Source organism: Coenobita brevimanus, chromosome 97, assembly GCF_032717465.1.
Source record: "Coenobita brevimanus isolate Jiangsu-jjx chromosome 97, ASM3271746v2, whole genome shotgun sequence".
NCBI classification, from domain to species: domain Eukaryota; kingdom Metazoa; phylum Arthropoda; class Malacostraca; order Decapoda; family Coenobitidae; genus Coenobita; species Coenobita brevimanus.
The window spans coordinates 12225376-12246252 of record NC_137050.1 but is presented as its reverse complement, the minus strand read 5'-3'; the positions used below and the strand labels follow the sequence as shown (position 1 = coordinate 12246252).

The window sequence follows — 20877 nt, the reverse complement described above, 5'->3', positions numbered from 1 at the left end:
GTCTTGCAGTTCTGCGGTCAGTTCACTGTTGGGCAACATTCATTTCGTTTATATATATATATATATATATATATATATATATATATATATATATATATATATATATATATATATATGGAGCCTCTGTAGTACAGTGGTAAAGTGTGTGTTTTCGTACACTGAAGAACGAGGGTTCGCGCCCCACCAGGGTAATAAACTTTGGGAGCGTTCTTCTGGCCATTTACTGCATTGGCGGACATCAGGGGTGCTGTGATTGAACCAGTGTCGCATACTATAAAGTATGCTTGCACCCAGTCGGCTTGCACGGGCCGATTACACTTGGTTCACAGACTACACACACATCCGAAGCCGCTCCAACACTAAATACACTTACAAGCACTTATCACCCTACATACAATCTCCAGCAGACCGCCTAAGCCACTTGGTAGAGATACATTGGCTTTATCGTTCCCGCTTCGGCTGGGATAGGCCGGTCCTGCAATGGACACTCAAACGGCTGATGAGATGAGAGATTATATATACATATTTTTTATTCATTTATCATCCAATCCTGTGTTGTCCCATGAGGGGCATAGGAGCCCGGGGCTAGGCAAGTTGGTCCTGACATTTAGGATGAGAGACAGTGACCGCCCTCACTTATCCCTGAGCGGCATTATGTGGGCGATAAACCCCAAGCACCCCTTGGATACAAACCTGCCCAGGCTCGATCCGACTGGAGCGCCTTAATTACCCACTAAACCATCAGGCGCCATAATTTGGTTATATGGATACCACCCAGCGTAGTACAGTAAATGGTTTCCTGGTGTACAGGAAACTATTTGGCCTGCCACTCAGTGTAGAGTTACCCGTAGACAGAAGGAAGAGGAAAGAATGAAGGAAAAGACTGAAGAGGAAGGAAGAGGGGAAAGGGCAGTCACCCGAGAGCAGCTCTACATCGAGCGAATGGATGGTGAGTGCCTCCACCTACCATTATATATTTATATGTGTGTATATATATATATATATATATATATATATATATATATATATATATATATATATATATATATGTGTAGAGAGAAAGAGAGACGCGAGCAAGCCTTCTACTTTCTATAGTGGTCTTCACTGTTACAATTCCGCTACAACTGTTCTACATTTTTAAAAATTATTTTAGAGTTTTTATTGATATTTCACTATTCTCCACGAGGAGGATTTCTTCACTTGTGACGTTGATAAGAAGGCGAGTTTTACCGTTTCAAGCGTCTTGGGGTACTGACATTTTATATAAGAATTATTGTGTCAACTGAAACCAATGTTAAAAAGACCGTAGTTTTATTACAAATGATATGAGAAGAAATAAATAATCATAGTGACCTTAGCCTAGAACCTTGTTGATGTGGCCCCAGGCTCATATGGACGTGAACCTGGAGGACTGCAGACTGATGTTGTCTATCTCGTGCAGTTCACCATCGTTATTTCCGGGAGTAGGGAGAAAGCTGAGGGATGTCTATAACTGAGTACTGGAGCCACCAGGTTATCTCGGTACCGCCAAGGGAGGGTTTCCCTCGCGAACGCCACCCTAACCTATTTCTGCAAGTACTGCAAGGGTCAGCAGCGGCATGATAAATCCTGAGTCAGGAGGTCTTCCAGGTGTTGCTATTTTCCACCTTCTGAGGCGGTCTGATGTCCTACGCATTGTTGCAGGGAATAAGATATTGCCGTAATGGTTCATCTAAGGAGCATTTTTATCTGTTCTCTAAGCATTGTTCGTGTAGTAGGTGAGTAGGCATCTTGTTGGACATGATATGGCTTGTGCGGAGGTTGTGCAGAGTTCTATGTTGACTGTGAGGTGGTACATGGAAAATGGTGCGGGAGTGCCACGTTCGGTGTGAGATAGTCCACCAGAGACCGTGTGTGTGATGATATACTATGCCACTTACAAACCAGGGACAGCATCATTCACAAGCGGGGGTATAACTACATTTCCCAACGTACATACATATCACTTATTTGATCAATTAAGTTGGTGGTTCCCAAACTTTTTCATTTTATGGCCCATGGGACAAAATATGGTAATATACGTGGCATCCATCTGCATTTTGCGCTGAAGAGACAAACAGCAACGCCACTCGAATGAGCATGTTAGATATGAGATTTTTTAAAACTCAGATAACTGAAAATAGATATGTGGTACATAAAGTGAAAGAAGAACCAAGATGTGAACTGAAAACTAAGTGGTATGGTTGAAATTGCATTTTGGTTACAACTCAGGCATCTGTGGTTGAATCACACAGTAAGGGCAATGCAGAGATCATCTTCCACTTGGAACTGATTAAGTTCTTCCTTATAGGATAACCATGGGGGTTGAAAATTTGAACTCTGCGTTACGGGTAAGAGAGAAAGAAACAACCAAACCTTCATCAGCTCCCTTTTCCGCACGTATCTTTGGTTACTAAGTGAGTTTGAAGTCCCAGGAATTCACCTTGTTTTGCCTTCTGTTATACTCTTCACGACGTTGTTAACGAAAAGGGGATTCCTCACAAATCTTGTCTCAGAAAAATAATGCAATTCTGTCACTAGTTACTCCAGATGCTGAAGATTATTCCATTGCCCCCGAGATATGCGCCATGGTCTCCAGTTTGGGAACCACTGATTTAACTTAATGATTGGCAACATCGTTCATTCATGTTGCTGCAAACAACAAACACGTGAATACATAGAGGTTATCAAGTGTACCACCTGCCAAACTACTGCTACACACTGATGCTGTCCCTGGTTCAAATTTAGCCAACTGTACTGTACACTGAATATGAAGTGGCCCACCAGAGAGGGCATGCATGGTCAGCAGGAATTAATTTAACTTGGAGAAGTATAGTAAAGTGTTTAGTGACTTGCCATTATCTTCGTAACAAAATGTTCCATTGCTAAGGGCGTGGTTCTTCATCACCGCTGAGGTGCCAACGCGAAGCCAGGGACGTCGACAGATACTGAGCCGTGTTCTAGACATAAGAGACTTCGTAGTACCTCGTGCTTAGCGATTTAATTTACATATTATGCCTTGATATTTTCATGTACGTCATTTATGTTTTTATTATTCATATAGTTTGCATCATTACCGTAACGTACCAGAGAATATGAAAGTGTAATGTGCGAAATAAATCGCTGAGAAAGAGGTGTTACGAAATCGTGCAAGTCAAGGAGTATACGGATTGCTGTATAGACACAGACGACACGGCAGGACAACCCGGCAGCCATGGGGGACATCCACCACATCAAGGTTATGTACGACTGGTTCAAGTACAGCGTGGTAAGTGCCGTTGTCAGATTCGAATAGGCTATCACTGCAAATTCAAATACTGTATAGTAAAAAATACAGCCTGGCCAAATTAACATAGAAATTCACAAGCAGATATATTTGTAAGGTCAAATATAGTGTGATAAGTGACGTGTTCAAAGTGGAGCATATCACTGAAGACAAATAGCTTACCTCAAAGGGACAATGTAGCTTAGTGTATAGGACTATCCTCTTCTGTGTGCGTGGTAGCCTCAAGCTGTCTTTCATTCTTGCTGTTTCACGTTAGGGTAAACTTTTTGAATCGGAGGGGGTAGATACGTTAACCCCTTCCTTAGGTGAAGAAAATCGTCCGGTGTTTCCAAGAACAGATTTTTAAAAGGCATTACAATGCTGGAGAGGTTAATACAACAGGCGTAGAGGAAGGGGGGGGGGGAGTATACGAAGGAGGACATTGCCTTTGTTATGTCTTTTTTAAGTAATGCTAAAAAAAAAAAAAGTATAATGATTTTTCTTGTCATTGTTCACTCAGAAGTGCAGTTCAGGACTTACATGTAAATTCGTCTGTTACGGGTCGTATCCATGGGGAAGATGGAACCTTGAAAGAAAAGACGGTTTTAATAACCCTGTTGCAATCGACAGGCATCTAGTCAGTCAGTTGGTTAATCTATGTGTCTGTCTGTATATCTATCTCTGAAGAGTTTTGTATCTGCCCATCAGTTTCTTTATATATGTTACTGTCTGTCTTTGTCTGTATCTGCTGCCTACAGAATGTATCAGGCTATGCCTCTCTCTGCCTATATTTGTGCGTCATGCATTGATCTATGTATATACTTGTATCTGTCTATCTGTCAGCCTCTCTTTCTTGTCTCTATCTGTCTAACCGCCCCTGCCACATAATGCACATTAAGCTTTAGGTGTTGTCTACCCACAGACAAAAGCGCCGCCACATGTGATAGACAAGAAGGAGGAGAGGAAATGGAAGCTTGAAGTCATCGAGCCCTATGGCAGGTAAACTGAACATTCTCTGCGCATCGTGTGTTGCAGTCTTATGGATTTGTAGCTTTATGTTGTACAGTCACGGGCAAAAGTTCGCTTAATGTTTCATCTCATCTACTTGTAACTTTTCTTTGTTGACTTATATTCCTAGGCCGAGTGAGGCTTAGTATATTTCACTGCATATGTTTTCTGTGATGCGTCAAGGGGGAAAGTGACGGACATGCTCTAACTGTGATGTACTGTAGACGCAGAGGAATAGCATGCGAACACTTTTTTTACCTGAAGGTACTTGAGAGTCAGGGACCCACTTACATAGTGTATAGACATGAAGTTTATTAACGTGAAGCCGCTTATATAATTACCTGTATCAGAGTTTGAACTCATGCCTTAAAATGATGCTATTTACTGTTTGTAGCGCTGACATGACAACCACAGTCTTTCCCATTACCATGGTAAAATTCACATCGTCAGTCCTGACACACACACACAGTCTACGATCCACCACAAAAACTCCTATACACCACAACAAAATCGCATCATCACCTCGACCACAAAATCCGTCCTGCCTACCGCAAAACCTCTCCCATCTTCTATAATAATCTCCCATGAAGCCTCTCCCTCCCTCATTCCTAACCCCCCAGCCAGCCCCATCCTTCCCTCTGAATGCCCCCTATCCCGCAGGTGTACCATCGCCACCAGGGACGTGCAAGAGGGCGAGGTGATATTCGTTGACCACCCCATCGTGACGGGACCCAAGCAAACCACAGATCTCATGTGTCTGGGATGCTACCGACGACTAGAATCATGGGACAACTATCAGTGCTCAAAGTAGGTGAAAAGTAGATGGATGGACAGAGAGATAAATAGACAAATAGGTAAGTGGATGGATATGTAGAACGTGAGAGATGGACTGGAGTTAGACCAGGCTACCTCTCTTTAGTCTTCTTTTCAGTGTTAAGTGTATGGTTTGAGGTCTGGTGGGCGAAGGTGGTCTGTTGGAAGTCGATTTTTTTTTTTTTTTTAATTCCTGACATTTCAAGATATGAATATTTGTCTTACGTAAGAGTATTCTCATGATCAGTTGTGCATATCAGTCATGTTCTACAAATGGGTACAGGGTAATGATTAAATGGATGTGCCGTATGTATCAATTTATATCTTTTATCTAGATATATACAGTATATATATCTATATCTGTCTATATCTGTCTGTCTGTCTATTTATCTATCTATCCATCTCTCTCTCTCTCTCTCTCTCTCTGTAAGGAGTGAATATTGATGGAGAAAAGCTAAACCATTTAAGATTTGCAGATGACATTGTCCTACTCTCAGAAACAGCGGAGGCATTGCAAGGAATGTTAAATGACCTGAACAGAGAAAGTATGAAAGTAGGAGTGAAGATGAACCGAAATAAAACTAATGTTTAATCCACAAACACCAAAGAGCGTTATCAGAATAAGCGATGAAATTCTTGAAGAAGGTAAGGAGTACAACTACTTGGGACAACTACTAAAATTAACGAAAGACCATGATAGCGAAACAAAAAGACGCGTTACAATTAGATGGAAAGCTTTCGGTAAACATAGAGACATTATGAAAAGTAGCTTGCCAGTTTGTATGAAACGAAAAGTATATAACGAATGTACAATTCCATTCCAGCTATGACGTATGGTTGTGAGGCCTGGAAACTGACAAAATCGATGGAAAGTAAATTAATCCGTTCTCAGAGAGCAATGGAAAGGTCAATGTTGGGAATATCTTTAAGAGACAGGAAAAAATCAACTTGGGTGAGAGAGCAGACTAAAGTCAAAGATATTATAGAAGTTATAAAAGAACAAATGGAGGTGGGCAGGCCATATAGCAAGAATAAGGGATAACCGATGGAGTAAGAGGCTGACGGACTGGACACCAAGAGAATGTAAGCGTAGCAGAAAAGAGCCAGACAGGAGATGGAGAGATGAGATAGAGAAATTTGCAGGGAAAACGTGGCAAAGATTGGCTTAGTCAAGGAATTCGTGGAAAAGGTTGGGGGAGGCCTTTGTTCAGCAGTGGACTAGTTATGGCTGATGATGATATTATAGTAGGCCACGAGGCTCCCCTAGTACCTCAACTTTGATTGTTTTTGGATATTGCATTTCAGCATCCTCCTGTCTGTTATGTATTCAGTCTGTATAAGCATAGAAAAGTGAAATTAATGGTAGAGTACGGAGGTGCAATAAGTAAATAATTTTTTAAAAAGGAAGTGTAAAAAAGCCACACTAACCCACTAGATTACGGCCTGTAGTTTGTTTTCCAGTTTACTGTCAGTCAGTAGTTCCTCTCACTTGATGCCCAGCTGCAGGTGTTATGGTCCGGAATCCTAAATGAACTCATGATAACGGTTCCGTATCCGGGAAGTAAGAAGATAGCGACCGAAGCAGTTTTTAGTCTCCGTGTGATGTGCATGCTCTGTACATCTGGGTGTGAGTTGGGAGGGGCTTTTGTCCTTGAGTGTATTGTGCTTTAGCTCTTATAGAACTTTTAGAGCTAGAGAAAAAAAAATGCCATCACGACACGAATTTACTTAGCTAAATAGATCTACGTTATTTAAGAGTATAAAATGGTCTCAAGTAAGCCCTTCAGGACACAAACACCGTAACTGATTTGTCCTTTCTGGTACCAGACGATTTTGTGCAACTTAGGAGAGTCTTGCCGTCCTCTGTGAATTAATTGTGTATTCACGTATTGTAATGCAAAGGTATTAACTCTTCTTCTTATATACATCTTGTATCTGGTGCAAATGTTGATTGTGTGTGTGTATGTTTAGGTGTGGGTGGCCCATGTGTGGTCCGCAGTGTGAGGGTCGGGGCTATCATCCGCTGGAGTGTCGGGTCTTCTCTGCGTCAGGTTACAAACCACGCCGCCAGGACTTCAGTGAGGAGCAGTACATGTATGAGGCCATGCTTCCACTCAGGTAGGAAAAATATACAACACAGTGAGTACCTAATGGGTAAAATAGAATAAGGAACAGTACATGTATGAGGCTAGGCTGCCGTTCAGATCAAAATAATACATAACACAATAGAATGTCTTCTGAACAGAATAGAAAGAAATAAGAAGCATTGCAGATATTGGGCCATGCTGCCACTGGAGTAACCATACAACAGGATAAAATATAAAGAAACCTAGAGTCCCCCCCAAAGGAGGAATCACGCCAGCCGCTACATATCCAGCGCGGCTCGGAATATGACTTTGACCTACTTTCACCAGTTTGGAACTCGTAGATTTTTATCCCTACTACACACCTGTAAAGTTTTGTGATAATATCTTGGGCGGTTGCGAAATTATCTTGGTAACAGACACACAGACCTTGACCTACTTTCAGCAATTTCGAACTTGTAGATTTTCATCCCTACTACACACCTGCAAAATTTTGTGATGATTAATTGAGTGGTTGCGAAGTTATCTTGCTAACAGACACACAGACAAACTGAAAACAATAATCGTAGATTTTCATCCCTACTACACACCTGTATAATTTTATGGTGATGTCTTCATCGTTGCGAAGTTATCGTGGTAACAGACACAGACCTTGACCTAGTTTCGCCAATTTCGAACTCGTGATCGATTTTTTCCGTACTACACCTGTAAAATTTTGTGATGATATCTTGAGCGGTTGCAAAGTTATCATGCTAACAGACACAGACACACACACACAGACAAATTGAAAACAATACCAGTTTCGCTATCGCGGCCGGTAATAAAGTGAGATAGAGCAGTACAGAACAAAACAGCTATAAGCTTACGTGTACTACCAGGAAGTCTTATATAAACTTATGAGAGTATGCATATTGTGAGTAAAACCCTCATCCCACGAGAAGATATCCTTGTGATTATGATTCTTTGAAGACTTATGTAAAATTTACGTCAGCGTTTAATCAGTCACTTGATCTTCATTAGCAGTTTATTCACTTTATTTCATTCATTCCTTTATCACCTAATCCTGTGTTGCCCCATGAGGAGTGTAGAAGCCCTGGGCTAGGCAAGTTGGTCCTGACACTGAAGATGAGAGTGACTAGCCTCACTCATCCCTGAGTGGCATTACGTGAGCAATAAACCCCAACCACCCCTTGGATGTAAACCTGCATAGGCTCAGTCCGATTGGAGCGCCTTAATTACCCACTAAAATAAGTAACGCAATACGATAAACTTAGGTACTGTGACTGACTAAAGTACTGAAAGGGTACAAACTCAGGGTAACTTACATACAGAACTTTGGATGTGAAACAAAGAATTCGGTCGTTTACTTGACATTTTTCACTAATAAACAGAAAAAAACAAAAGAAATCACCTCTTCACTCGCCGATTTCTGACCGTAAACTAACACACTCTGCACACAGTGCACAGAAGCACCGTTTATATACCCCAAATGAAACATTCCCACTACTTTCTTCAAACTTCCATTTTTTTCAGTAACTTTCCATGACATTCCATTTATTGTCTTCCGTAACAAAACATTCTAGGACCTTCGTGAAACTTCTTAATTCGTTCTTTCTTATATTTTGTAGTACTTTTTAAACCTTTTTCTATTGTTTTTTCTCTTCTTGTAACACTCTTAACAGGATTTAGTTAATTTAATGAGTTGCTTTTTTAGTATTATTTTCATTTGAATTTTTCATTCTTTCCAAATGGAGTTAAACCCTCAACTCTTCCCCCCCCCCACCGTGTGCACGGCCCTACATCCAACTGATTTCTTCCTCCTGGACCTAGACATTCCCCAGCCATGCATACTCGGCGCTACTTTCGTTCGCCGTTTTCAACAGATCCTTAAAATGCTCTCTTCATATGCTCACCTTTTCTCTCTTCTTTACCGATATTCTGCAATTGCTATTTTCCACCCTTTTACTGCTTCCCTTACCATCTTATCTTAATTTCTTGACCTTTTTCCAAAACAGTTTCGTACATTCCTCCGTTTTCCATTTAGATTTCCTCCAGACCCCTCGTCCACTCTTTCTCTCTCTTACAAGTCTTTTTCGCCTCTCCTCTTCTCTGCATATCTCTCTCTATATCTCAGCATCCTTCAATTCTCCACTTCCCATCCAGTAACTATATTCTCTCTTCTCTGCCACAGTTCTTTTCACCTCTTCAGTCCTTGCACTCCTTTGCGTCTTCTCTTCACCCCACACACTCTCTCATCCTGCACAAATTTCCTCTGTGAATATCTTACATATACCATTCATCTTTCTTATAGGACTTTATTTTTCTAAGTACACTTGTATGATTAAGTTTTCTTGAGTACTTTTCAAATTTTCATCCGGAGTGCTCTCAGATTGAAAGAGTTAAGTCATGTCACTAAGGGTTTCTGAAGGTCTTCTCACCCTTATTCCCATCATCCATGTTTCATTCAACCCTCGTCTTCTGTCATCCACTCTCTCTTATCACCCGTTCCTTTTTATTTAACATCATCCATTTCTCACCCATCTTCTCCATCATCTGTCTCCTTTATTTATCTGTTAATTTATTCTCCTGTCTCCTACGTCCCTCCTCCTCTAGGTGCTTCTGCCTGAGCACGACTGAGCCAGACAAGTGGGAGACGCTGGTTGCCATGGAGAGCCACAACGCACTCAGACGCGGCACGGAACTATGGGAACGCGAAGAGGTTAGTTGTTGTCTAGCCCCGGGCCCCTACGCTGCTGATGGTAGAATAAAGGATATGATGATGAAGAATTGTTTCTGTAAAACTGTTCAGTTTGCCAGTAATATTCTCTCTCTCTCTCTCTCTCTCTCTCTCTCTCTCTCTCTCTCTCTCTCTCTCTCTTCTCACATCCCCCCCCCCCACAGAGGAACGTAGTGGAGTACCTGCGAGAGAAGGTGAAGATGAAGGCAGACGAGGAGCTGTTACACACCATCACCGGCATCCTGGACGTCAATTGTCACGAGGTCCGCAGCAACATACCAGGTCAGCACATGTAATATACGTGTACTACTTATTTCCCTTACTTTTTGTTACATTCTACTAGCTGAAAAAGAAAAGAAATGATATCCTGCACCGGAACTTCAGTAAGAGGTCCAGTCAAACCAGTAGAACGTTCAATTAATTCAGTAAGAGGTCCAGTAAATTTAGTAAAAGTTTCAGTAAAATGATAATGTGTTCTCCTGTACAGGTACCCGTGAACAGTACCTGATTCGTGGCGTGTACCCGCTGTGTGCCATGATGTCCCACTTCTGCTCCAACAACACCCACCACACCCTCATGGACGACATGACCATGGTGGTTATCGCGTCCAGGCCCATCAAGAAGGGCGAACAGATGTCATGTGAGTCTTGTTTGTTGTCACTGCATCCTGGCCCAACAAGAATAGGGATCCAATGTCATGTGAGAGGTATCTGTATTCACGGAGTGCGGTAGCCACTCGGTAAGTAGGAATGGGGCAGGATCAAAATGGCGCCCAGTACATAGGGTATAGGAACATTTGCGTGAAAACGGTCACAAAGCCCAGTTCTAAGCTTGTGAACTAAAAAGCTTTCGCTATTCAAGTGCAAAACTACTCGCAAAGTCTTGCTAACCTTCGTAGGAGTCGCAAAATCGAACTGCAAAAATATCGATTTTGTTCTTTCTTTCATCAGTTATAACTCTACAACAAAAAGGCGAACCCGAGATTACTATACACCAAAACGTTGCTTGTCAAGTGTAGATGTTTCTTTTCATGTTTAGAAAAGCATTCAGGCTACGGTTCGCGAGTTACGGCCTGAAAACCGCATCGCGGTCACCCGTAAGTACGCCATTTTGCGCAATATTGGTTAGCTACGGCTCGCCTGCAGTTAAAGAATGTATCAAAACACTTCTCTTCATAGGAAGGCATCCTCGCTTTAGTCTGTCAGTATGCTGTGCATTTAACAATCCAAATCTAACACTTGCCTTATGCATAATTATACTTCCACAAAAAAGATCGTAAATTAGAAGACAAAAATTTTCATCTAAAATGCTTGTTAAGAAGAAGGAATGGCGAAAATGCACAGCTAAGAGATGAAAAAAAGCACAGAAACATGGGAGCATTCAGGAAGGAAGGAGATTTGGAGACCTATACTAATTACTACATTCCACCAGCTACAAGTTTGTGGTTAAAGTGTAGAATGTGGTAATGGGTATAGGTCTCCGAATCTGCTCCAGTCCTGAATGTTCTCTTGTTTCTGTACTTTTTTCATCCCATACCTGCACTTTTGCCATTCCTACTTCTTAACAATAATTTTAGAAGAAAATTTTTTCTAGTATGTAAGGGCATTCGAGGTGACAGAAGAAGCTTCCTGTATCTTTTACTTTGCGATTAATTTTGCACATTACGCCTTGACATTCCCATGTACACTGTTTTCATCGCTTTTATATCGACATAGTTAATATCAGTAACTTAAAAGAGGATACTGAGGTGTTACGTGAAGAGTAAGTAGCTAAGGAAGAGGTGTTATGGGACCTCCAAAGCCACTTACAGTATGACCTTAAATGCAGTACAAAGCTAACATCTCGGGCTGATATTTGTGGACTCCTTAAAGTGGAGGTAAGGGAGCGTGAAGACAAGTTGGAGGGGAAGCTGGAAAAAAAAAATGGACAAATAACGAGGGGGATAAGTAGGGAAGGGGTCTAATTATCCACAATAAATCATTCAACTAAATTCTAAGTTTATAGTGGGGAAAAAAAAAGTGTAGAGCCTTTAAGAGGAGCTTGAGAGGTGCAGTGAAAGGGATGCAAAATAAGAAAGTGAGAGGGAAGGAAAAGTTATTTTGCTGAGAAAAGGGGAAATGAAAGTGACAATAAAGAGAAATTAAGCAGATTTCAGTTCTGTGGTGAGAGAAGTATCTGAAAGTGAGGGTGACAAAAAGGAAAATTAGTGAACAGGGTGAAAACATAAATAGTAACTTCTCGCCTCCATCATATTTTAAACCAGTCCTTAAACCTACAGTGTCTGCAGCACACATCCTATCTTGAACTATTTTCCTCTAAGTATTGTCCCTCAAAGTGTTCCTTGTATAGTGTGTTGCTTATCTGATGGTGAAGTGGTCTACAGTGCCAGGCAGGGTGATGATTAGTCTCTAGTCTGGCAGTTGATTATGTGGGCTGGATTATATTTTTTACTTTATTCTCTTTCTTTTCTTTTGCCCTATTCCTGTACTGTTTTCCTCTCATTATAATTATTTTCTTATATGTTCTTTATACAGTTATGAAATACATTAATTTTCTTCTACTCACCCTCTTTAATCCCTTATTGTCAGCTAGACTTCTCTCGTTCACCATTTTGTGTGTGTGTTTTGAGAAAGTTCAAGTTGCGGTAGACAATGAAGTTAAAGGGCAGGATCCTGAACCCTGCAGACGTTTAGTAACGGACGTGATGGTGTGGCTAGCACCAAGTGCGTTGGTGTCACGCACATACTTCGTAATGCAGCAGAGTTTATAGTGGCATAATAAAGCGTTTAAAGGTATTAATGGTGGTAGTTTAGTGAGGCACCGAGCATATAGCGTCGACATGCGTTTTTTTTTTTTTTTTTTTTTTTTTTCTGAGAACAAGAATAGTCAAAAGGAAGCTGAACATGACACCGTGCCGTACTACTACAGTTCGTTCACCTTAACAAATCAATCCCGGTGCTCAGGGACAGAATAAGACAGTATTACAGGAAATCTTTTCCAGAGCACTTCTTGCGAGGCTAGCATCAAAATCAAGTGTTACACCGTTGTTACAGCTCAGTATTCAGCATGGGGAGAGGGCAATTGTTGGCCAAGTTAAAGTGGGCAGAGTATAACCGTCTGCTTTCGTATTCTGACTGCCCATTTCCTGTGTATTTCTGTTTTTCATGAGCTAATTGATCTACTTTCGACAGCAAAAGTCCTTTCATCTGTCCTGCTTCTCTTTTCTTGGGCTCTGAAATTAAGTCTGGTGAGTTCGCAGCAAGCAACGCTGATGATATGTGGCCACAGATCAGTATCATCCGTGTCGGCTGCGTGTGCTTCACCAGGCTGACTTTAAAGTCCATGAAGACAGAAGCAAGAGAGACAGCTAGACATTTACTGCTGATAGCACCTCACAAGCAGTCATTTCAGTCTAGTTCGACCTACCTTTTTTTTTTTTTTTATAGTTATATGCTTAGGCATTCTTTTATTGAGTTTCTTTGGAAGGGATGATTTTATTTTACATGCATTAAACCACTGTATCCTTTCTGAGAGAGAGAGAGAACTTGTCTTAGTGCTGATGGAGTTCTGCGGTACATTTACTGTGTCGGTAACAGCCAGTCGCCTACTATCCCTATAGAAGCGTAGGGATCAGAGGCTAGGTTTGCATAGTGTAGTACATTTAAGGGTAGATGACCGGTCTACTTCCCTGATGGCATTACTTGATCGAAAAACCTCCACTTGCCTCTTTGAGATGGGCCCAATGCCAGGTTGCCACTTCGATTAGGGCGTTGTAGTGCCCAGACCAACCTTTTTTTTTTTTTTTTTTTTTTTTTTTTTTTTTTAAAGCGGACACACACACTAACCTCTGCACCCTCCCCCACCCACAGCCACCTACACCCACCTGCTCTCAGCCACCACGGAGCGCCGAAAACACCTGCGGTACGGCAAGTTCTTCGACTGTATGTGCGACAGGTGTGCGGACCCGACGGAACTGGGCACGTACTTCGGTGCTCTGAAGTGCTCGCAACCTGGATGTGGCGGCAACATACTCTCCACAGACTCCCTGCTGCCCTCCAACGACGCGCCCTGGGCATGTGACAAGTGCAGGTACCAGGTGGGTCATGACAGACAGAGGTGGTAGTAATGGTGGTGTCAGTATGGTAGTGATAGTGGAGTTGTGAATTTGGTAGTACTAATTGCAATGAACATGTTAGCTAACAGTAGTGGTGAAAAGGTTAATAATGCTGTTACTACTATGAGTGATTGTGATAGTGGTGATTATGATAATAATGACTTTAGTTACGGTAGTGCATATGGTTGTTGTTCTCGGGTAGCTGCGGTCTGTATGGCCGAGCAGACACATAACCGCAGGCGACCCCTGCAGGTTCCGTGCAGTGAACCGATGTTCCCTTGCGGTAGACAGCGCCTCGCCACAGCGAGGCGCGGGGACGAATATGGAGGTTTGGTTCCTGGCTGGACGCTGCATTTACGTTTCTCCACCCAGTTAACACAGGCACCATAGTAGGCTCCAAATCACCCCGTTATTTGGTTGTAAAGCTACTACCCAGCTTTGTAAATGATTTCTTGGGTTACAGAAAACCATCAGGCTTGTCATCCAGTGTAGAGCCACTTGAAGTAGAAAGAAGAGTAATAAAAAGTGACAGGAAGGACGAGAGAAAGAGACAGGAGGACAGACACAGAAAAAAAAAATGATAAAGGTACAGCAAGTGGGCAGCATTACACCAACTGAGGATGATGACCGCCACCACTCATCAGCAGTGCGTATGACAGAAATGGCATTGATAAATAATAGTATGTTTGGTGGCGATTATGGAAGAGATGGTAATGGCTGGTAGTGATAGCAGAGAGTATGGTAATAATAGTGATAAATGTAGTGGTTATGGTAGTAATAGTGGTAATGGCTGTGAAAGCTGTATGTAGTAAGTACAGTGGTATCAGTGGCAAAAATTATGGACTTGATGTTAGTGGATATAGTAGAACGCTCGCTAGGCACGGAGAATTTTTACATTTTAAAGCTGTTATTAGATTTGAATTGTGGGTACTCACCCCATTCTTTATTAGGAATTTGCGTTAGATGATAGTATAGTAATTATAGGTGCGTCCGTGTGTGTGTGTGTGTGTGTGTGAAAATACCTACGACCGTAATATGAAAACAAATCGCTTAGGCGGAGATACTCCAAATTATATTGTCATAAGTGAAACGGATGGTGACGGGAATATTGACTTTAGACTCAGTTGATTGCATTTCATAGCCAGGAGATGGTTAGGCTGACTTTATTTCATATCCACTTTAACACTGATTGTCAATATTTTGGAGGTTTAGTTCCTGTTCAGAATGTCAAGCTTAACACTTCACCTGATGATTTTTAAAAGACTTGTGGAACTGACGCTTTATAAAGCCTTAAGTAACAAAGTCCAAGAGATCCACCCTTAACAAAGAGAAAGTAAGTCAGAACTGCTAGTAATAATCTAAACAAGGCATCATCCTACTGAATAGTTTATGAAAAAATCCAGATAGGGACTCAACTGTACAGGTGTCATCTCTCCACACCCTCTCCCAGGTGAGCGCGGCCACGGTGGAGCGTCTGAACAAGATGGTGTACTGGGAGCTGCGTGAGGCGGGAGAGGACGACCCGCCCAAGCTGGAGGCCATCCTGAGGAAGTACCAGTTTGTCCTACACCCACAACACTTCCATATGGTCGGCATTAAACACTCGCTGTCACAGGTAGGGAAGGTAGAGAGAGAGAGGGGGGGGGGAGTTGTTGTTGTTGTTCTTGCTGTTGTTGGGTAACACTGGTCTGCCTGGCCAGGCAGACCCATCAGCCGCAGATAATCAACCGCCCCTGTAGGGTCATCCCATGAAGTGAACTGACGTTTCCCTGCGGCAGACAGTGCCTCGCCACAAAGGGCACGGGATAGACGCCGCATTTACGTCTCTTCATTCATTAAACAGGGGAATTATCGTAGGCTCCACATCGCCCCGTTATTTCGTTGTATGGTTACCACCCAGCGTTATAAATGGTTTCCTGGGTTACAGGAAACCTTCAAGCTTGTTACTCAGTGTAGGTTCACCTAAAGTGGAAAGAGAGTAATAAAAAGTGACAGGAAGGACGAGAAAAACAGGAAGAGAGGAGGGCAGATATAAAAATGGCACCACTTCATGAAATGAGTAAATGATGGTAGCCACCGCCGACCATTAAAAATGTGTGTGTGTGTGTGCTCTGTTTATATATATATATATATATATATATATATATATATATATATATATATATCTATATATATATATATATATATATATAATGTGTGTGTGTGTATCGTGATTTGTCATTTTATTATTATGGTTTTGGTAAAGTTTTACAAGTTGCCCATAACGGTTATGGACGCGAAACCTGTCCTTCTGATGGCTTCTGATAGTACCTCAGTCCATCCTGATATTGAATTTTGTCTAAAATGTGTAATTTTATAATGTGGCATTAGCCTCCCTGACGATCTTAATAAGCCAGATGAGAGAAACGAGTGATATACAAGCTTTTGGGACAAACTTACCCAGGCCACACTTAGCCTAACCTTCATCCCTGTAAATCAACCCCAACTAAGTCTCGGAAATACTGTTTGTGGGCAGCGCCATCAGGCAGCCAATGTAAACGTGTCATTATGGGCAGCTTGTTAAAAATAAAAATTAAAGCTTTTTTTTAGGAAGAACATTTTTATCGCCTATTATCAGTTAGTAGAACTGACTGAATATTTATTTATTTATTTATTTACCAGACATGGCCTGTTACATATAGAGTAATGTGTTGGTACAGAGACTCATTTATTTATGTCGTGTGTGTGTGTGTGTGTGTGTTTATACCTATAGATGTACGGGCGTGTGACTGGGTACCTGCTGCCAGAGCTAACAGAGGCCCAGCGGATGCGTAAGATGGAGTGCTGCCGTGATCTGCTGAAGGTGCTCGACGTGCTAGACCCAGGCATCTCTAGGCTCAGAGGTACGCGGGAGAGGGGAGAGGAGGATGCTGGGGGTATGGGAGAGGGAAACGGAGTGGTTAGGGTGGAGGTAAGGGGAAGAGCAGAGAGAAGTGGAATGGTTAGGATAGAGGTAATGGGAAGAGCAGAGGGAAGTGAAATGGTTAGAGTAGAGGTAAGGGAAGGAGCATGGTGAGGAAGTGTGGTCTGGATAAGGGATGAGGTATGAGGAGGGAAGGGAAAGGTTGGGGTAGGGGTGAGGGAAGAGGTATGGTGGGGATGGGATATCATATCCACAGCCATGATATCACGGACTTCTCGATGCTCCTCTGACTTATACAGTTTCCACCGAAGTTTCAAAGTAGTTATATCACAGGTATTGTAAACCGCAAACAGTACACAGGGGATGCTACTGCTACTTGTATCAAATGAGTTACTGAGATATTATTTCACATCACCAGTCTTAATTGTGGCAAAAGTGTCACAGTTGTAACGATTGAATTAGACGTGTTAAAGATTCAGTACAGGTACATGTGTGTGGTACTTTATGTAGTACAGGGGATAATAATATCACTTGACAGGCACTCATGTGATATCTTAAATACTCCAAACATATCACAGTTACATCCGCCTCATCAGGAAAGGCAGGTCATAAGTCAGCGGTATCCTCACACATTTCCCGATCACCATTACAACCCTTAGCCTGATATTTTTTTCCTCTGTTGGAGAAAATCGCCTGGTTCAAATTGTGACGATGTAGGATGCTTGATTTGGATACTCTCTCTCTCTCTCTCTCTCTCTCTCTCTCTCTCTCTCTCTCTCTACCGGTATATATATATATATATATATATATATATATATATATATATTATTCATCTTCGAAGATCTAGTTCTATTGAGGAGTGCTGTGAGTCTGTTCAGGTATTGTAGCTGATTAGTATTATCATTGTTATTATTATTATTATTATTATTATTATTATTATTATTATTAGACATCCAGGCGAAAACACTCACCAGTATACTGTACACTTTACAGTAAGGGAAAATATAATGGCTAATGTTTTTTTATAATAGTTAAAGTATGTGAACATTAGTTTCTCAAATTAGTATGGGTCTCAAAACCTTGTTACAGAAAAATGTAAGCATACTTTAAGATTCAGAATATCCCTGATGAAGCATGCTGAACGAGGTGACGTTATCTTTAGATTTCTTAACATTTTTTTTTTTCCCCCGTCAGTAACTACAGTATCTTGAATTTTATTTCTGTCTGCCATTTGCTGCTACCCTTGCTTTCTTCTGCTGTCCAATGCTGCTCTCCCTCCCTCTAGGTCTGACCCTGTACGAGCTGCACGCCCCCCTGCTGCTGCAAGCCAACAGAGCCTTCCAGAACACCGCCATCACCAGGGCTGTGTTCCTTTCCCAGCTGAGGGAGGCGGAGGGTTACCTGAGTCGGGCCATATACTGCCTCAAGCACGAACCTGTCTCTTCCTTCGAGGGAGAGATATGCAAGGTGGGAATCACTCATATACATGCACTGCGGCAGGAATACCGGGATAAATAGTTATTTTTACGAGCATCTAAAAAAAAAAAAAAAAAAAAAAAACCATTCTCCATGTACTTGCTTTTTAACTGCTGGCGTCAGAGGTATGCCCTGTGAATTGATGAAAACTATCTGGCGGTGTATACTGTACTATCACTGGCACTATGAACATAGCATGGGCAGTTTTCCCTCACATTGTTTCACTTTCTGGTATAACACTGACTTCTTGGCTACTAGGAGTTGCCCTCAACTGAATTAAACGGTCCAGCAGTAGCTAGAATTATACAGCCAAGTGTGACGACAGAAGTCCAGGCTCAGAGGTGGTGTGTAGAGGCAGGGTTGGGCAGGAAAGATGTGACGTAAAGGTGGAAGCAGTAAGTATGTGTATTCAGACTATGCAGCGCAATTTTGATGCCAGGGAACTCATTGAAATGCTTTCGCTTTACATTTCTTCCTCACTTCATGTACATTATTATTGAGAGAGAGAGGCTGGTAACATTTTACTTTTTGCATATAATTATGCTCAAATATTTGGTGTGTTTTATGACACTGACGGATTCAGGGATGTCTTCACCATGACTTTTCCGTCGCTGATGTTTCGTTTAGCGTTTAGAAAGTAGTGAGGGAGGGAGGAATGAAATGGCTACTTCTCCACTTCATATCTTCGTACTTTGTCATATTTACATTAAAATTAGGTTATGTTATGTTAGGGCAACTCAGGGTAGGTTAACTCATTGTAGACTATATGCAATAACAGACGGATCAGAGCTGGAGAGGTGGACCTGTCCCCCACCTCGTTCCTAATCTATAAGGACGGTACTTAACGAAGCATCTGCGAGAGAGAAGTTGCAGGGAAAATCTCCCAGTTACTGTCAGACAGTTTCACAAAACACACACACACAAAATCGTACTTGTGGGGAAAAAAATATCGATCAGTTGTCTAACAGAGTGAGGCAAGTGTAGAAATATGAATTGCCACGAAATAGGTTATTGATGATGATTATGGTGGTGGTGATGTCCTTTGCCAGATCGCGACTAACTCTGTGGTGGAGCTGAAGAAGTGGATCAAGACGGTGACGACGCTGCCAGACTCGCACTTTCTACCGGAGCCACAGCAGCCAGCACCTGCCTCCACCCCCTCACAGGAGGATCTCACACTCGAGGCGCTGTTGAAGAAACTCGAGGAACAGTGATATAAGGGGTGTGTCGAGGGGGGGAAGGAGGAGGTGAAAGGAAAAGGAGTGAAGGGTTGTGGGAGGGAGAAAACATGTGCGAGGAAGAAGAAAAGAAGCAAGTGAGAAGAGCCAGTAGATTACCCGTTCCTGAAATATTTAAGAAGCTTGAGGAACAGTGATATTGGCGCTTGGAAGGGGAGGAGGAGGTGGTAGCAAGGAGTGGAGGAAAGGGAAAAAGGAGATGAAGTTGGAGTAAGAATGAAGACTAAGAAAGGAAGAGGAGACAAGGAAGAGAGGAGAGGAGTATAAAAGAAGCTCAAGGAATATTAATAAGAGGGAGGAGGAGTTGGGAGGACGATAGACAAAGAGAGAAGGAAGAAGGAGAAAGGAGACGAAGGCGAGAGAATGAGAGAGGCCAGAATGTCCCTCACCTGTCTGTGGACACTGCAGAAGCTGAAAGGCCACCCATTCCCGTCAGAGCCCCAGCAGCAGCCACCACTCCCCGTCACTGTCTCTTAGGATCACCTTACACTCGAGGCGCAACTCAAGACCCTCGAGGGACACCGATAGAGGGGTGTTTGAAGGAAGAGAAGGAGGTGAGAAGACGGAGGAAGATGGAGACAATGAGAACGGGGAGAGGAGACAAGGAGGAAAGAATTAGAAAGGTAGAGTGGCCATTACTTCTTTCCAGAAAAAAAAAATCGAGAAACAGTGAAGAGACTGTTTGAAAGGGGGAGAGGGAGGGAAGAGGAGACTGGGAAGGTGGGGAGATGATGATGATGAGATGAATTATGATGATTCGGGAAAGAAGAGGCGAAAGAGACAAGGAGAAATGTTAGATAAAGAAAATCAGTATTATAACACAAGAGAGTCTATTATCTAGACTGAAGAAGGAAGAATAACCAGAGGGAGGGAGAGGCGAGAAGATGTGGAGAGAGAGAAGGAGACTAGGGAAGGAGAAAGAGGAAGAAGAGCGGGGAAAGAAACAGGGAAGATAAGAGAAAACCTTTGACATCACCTCATCCTGAAATATCAATGATGACGGGAAATTATAAGAAGAAATATGAACGGAGGGAGTGTGAGGAGGAAGTATAAGAAGTAAGAAAGGAGGAGAGAGGGAAGTGTAAGTAAGAAATGAGACGAAAGAAGTAGGGAGTAAAGAAAAACAAATGGAGAAGGAAGGGGAAAGGTTGGAAAAAGGAAGGAGAAACACTGGAGATAGAAGGGAGGAGAAAAGAAGGATGATGTTTTGAGAAAGAAGGGT

The 20877-nt window shown here is 42.2% G+C and overlaps 1 protein-coding gene across 1 annotated transcript; it reads left to right on the top strand.

Moving 5' to 3' along the window:
• The first annotated feature begins 2983 nt into the window (after positions 1 to 2983).
• Positions 2984 to 20218, top strand: LOC145413715 (SET domain-containing protein SmydA-8-like). The gene is made up of 12 exons (XM_080283371.1): positions 2984 to 3286; positions 4206 to 4282; positions 4952 to 5098; positions 7076 to 7222; positions 9802 to 9907; positions 10090 to 10207; positions 10413 to 10565; positions 13795 to 14021; positions 15490 to 15654; positions 16792 to 16921; positions 18227 to 18408; positions 19467 to 20218. Exons 1-12 carry the CDS (start codon positions 3233 to 3235, stop codon positions 19629 to 19631), a joined length of 1671 nt encoding a protein of 556 aa, XP_080139497.1. The 5' UTR covers positions 2984 to 3232; the 3' UTR covers positions 19632 to 20218.
• The last annotated feature ends 659 nt before the right edge of the window (positions 20219 to 20877 follow it).

Coding starts and splice junctions, on each gene's coding strand:
- LOC145413715 (XM_080283371.1), top strand. CDS start 3,233: ATGGGGGACATCCACCACATCAAGGTTATGTACGACTGGTTCAAGTAC. Junction 3,287..4,205: donor ACTGGTTCAAGTACAGCGTG/GTAAGTGCCGTT, acceptor GTCTACCCACAG/ACAAAAGCGCCGCCACATGT. Junction 9,908..10,089: donor AACTATGGGAACGCGAAGAG/GTTAGTTGTTGT, acceptor CCCCCCCCACAG/AGGAACGTAGTGGAGTACCT.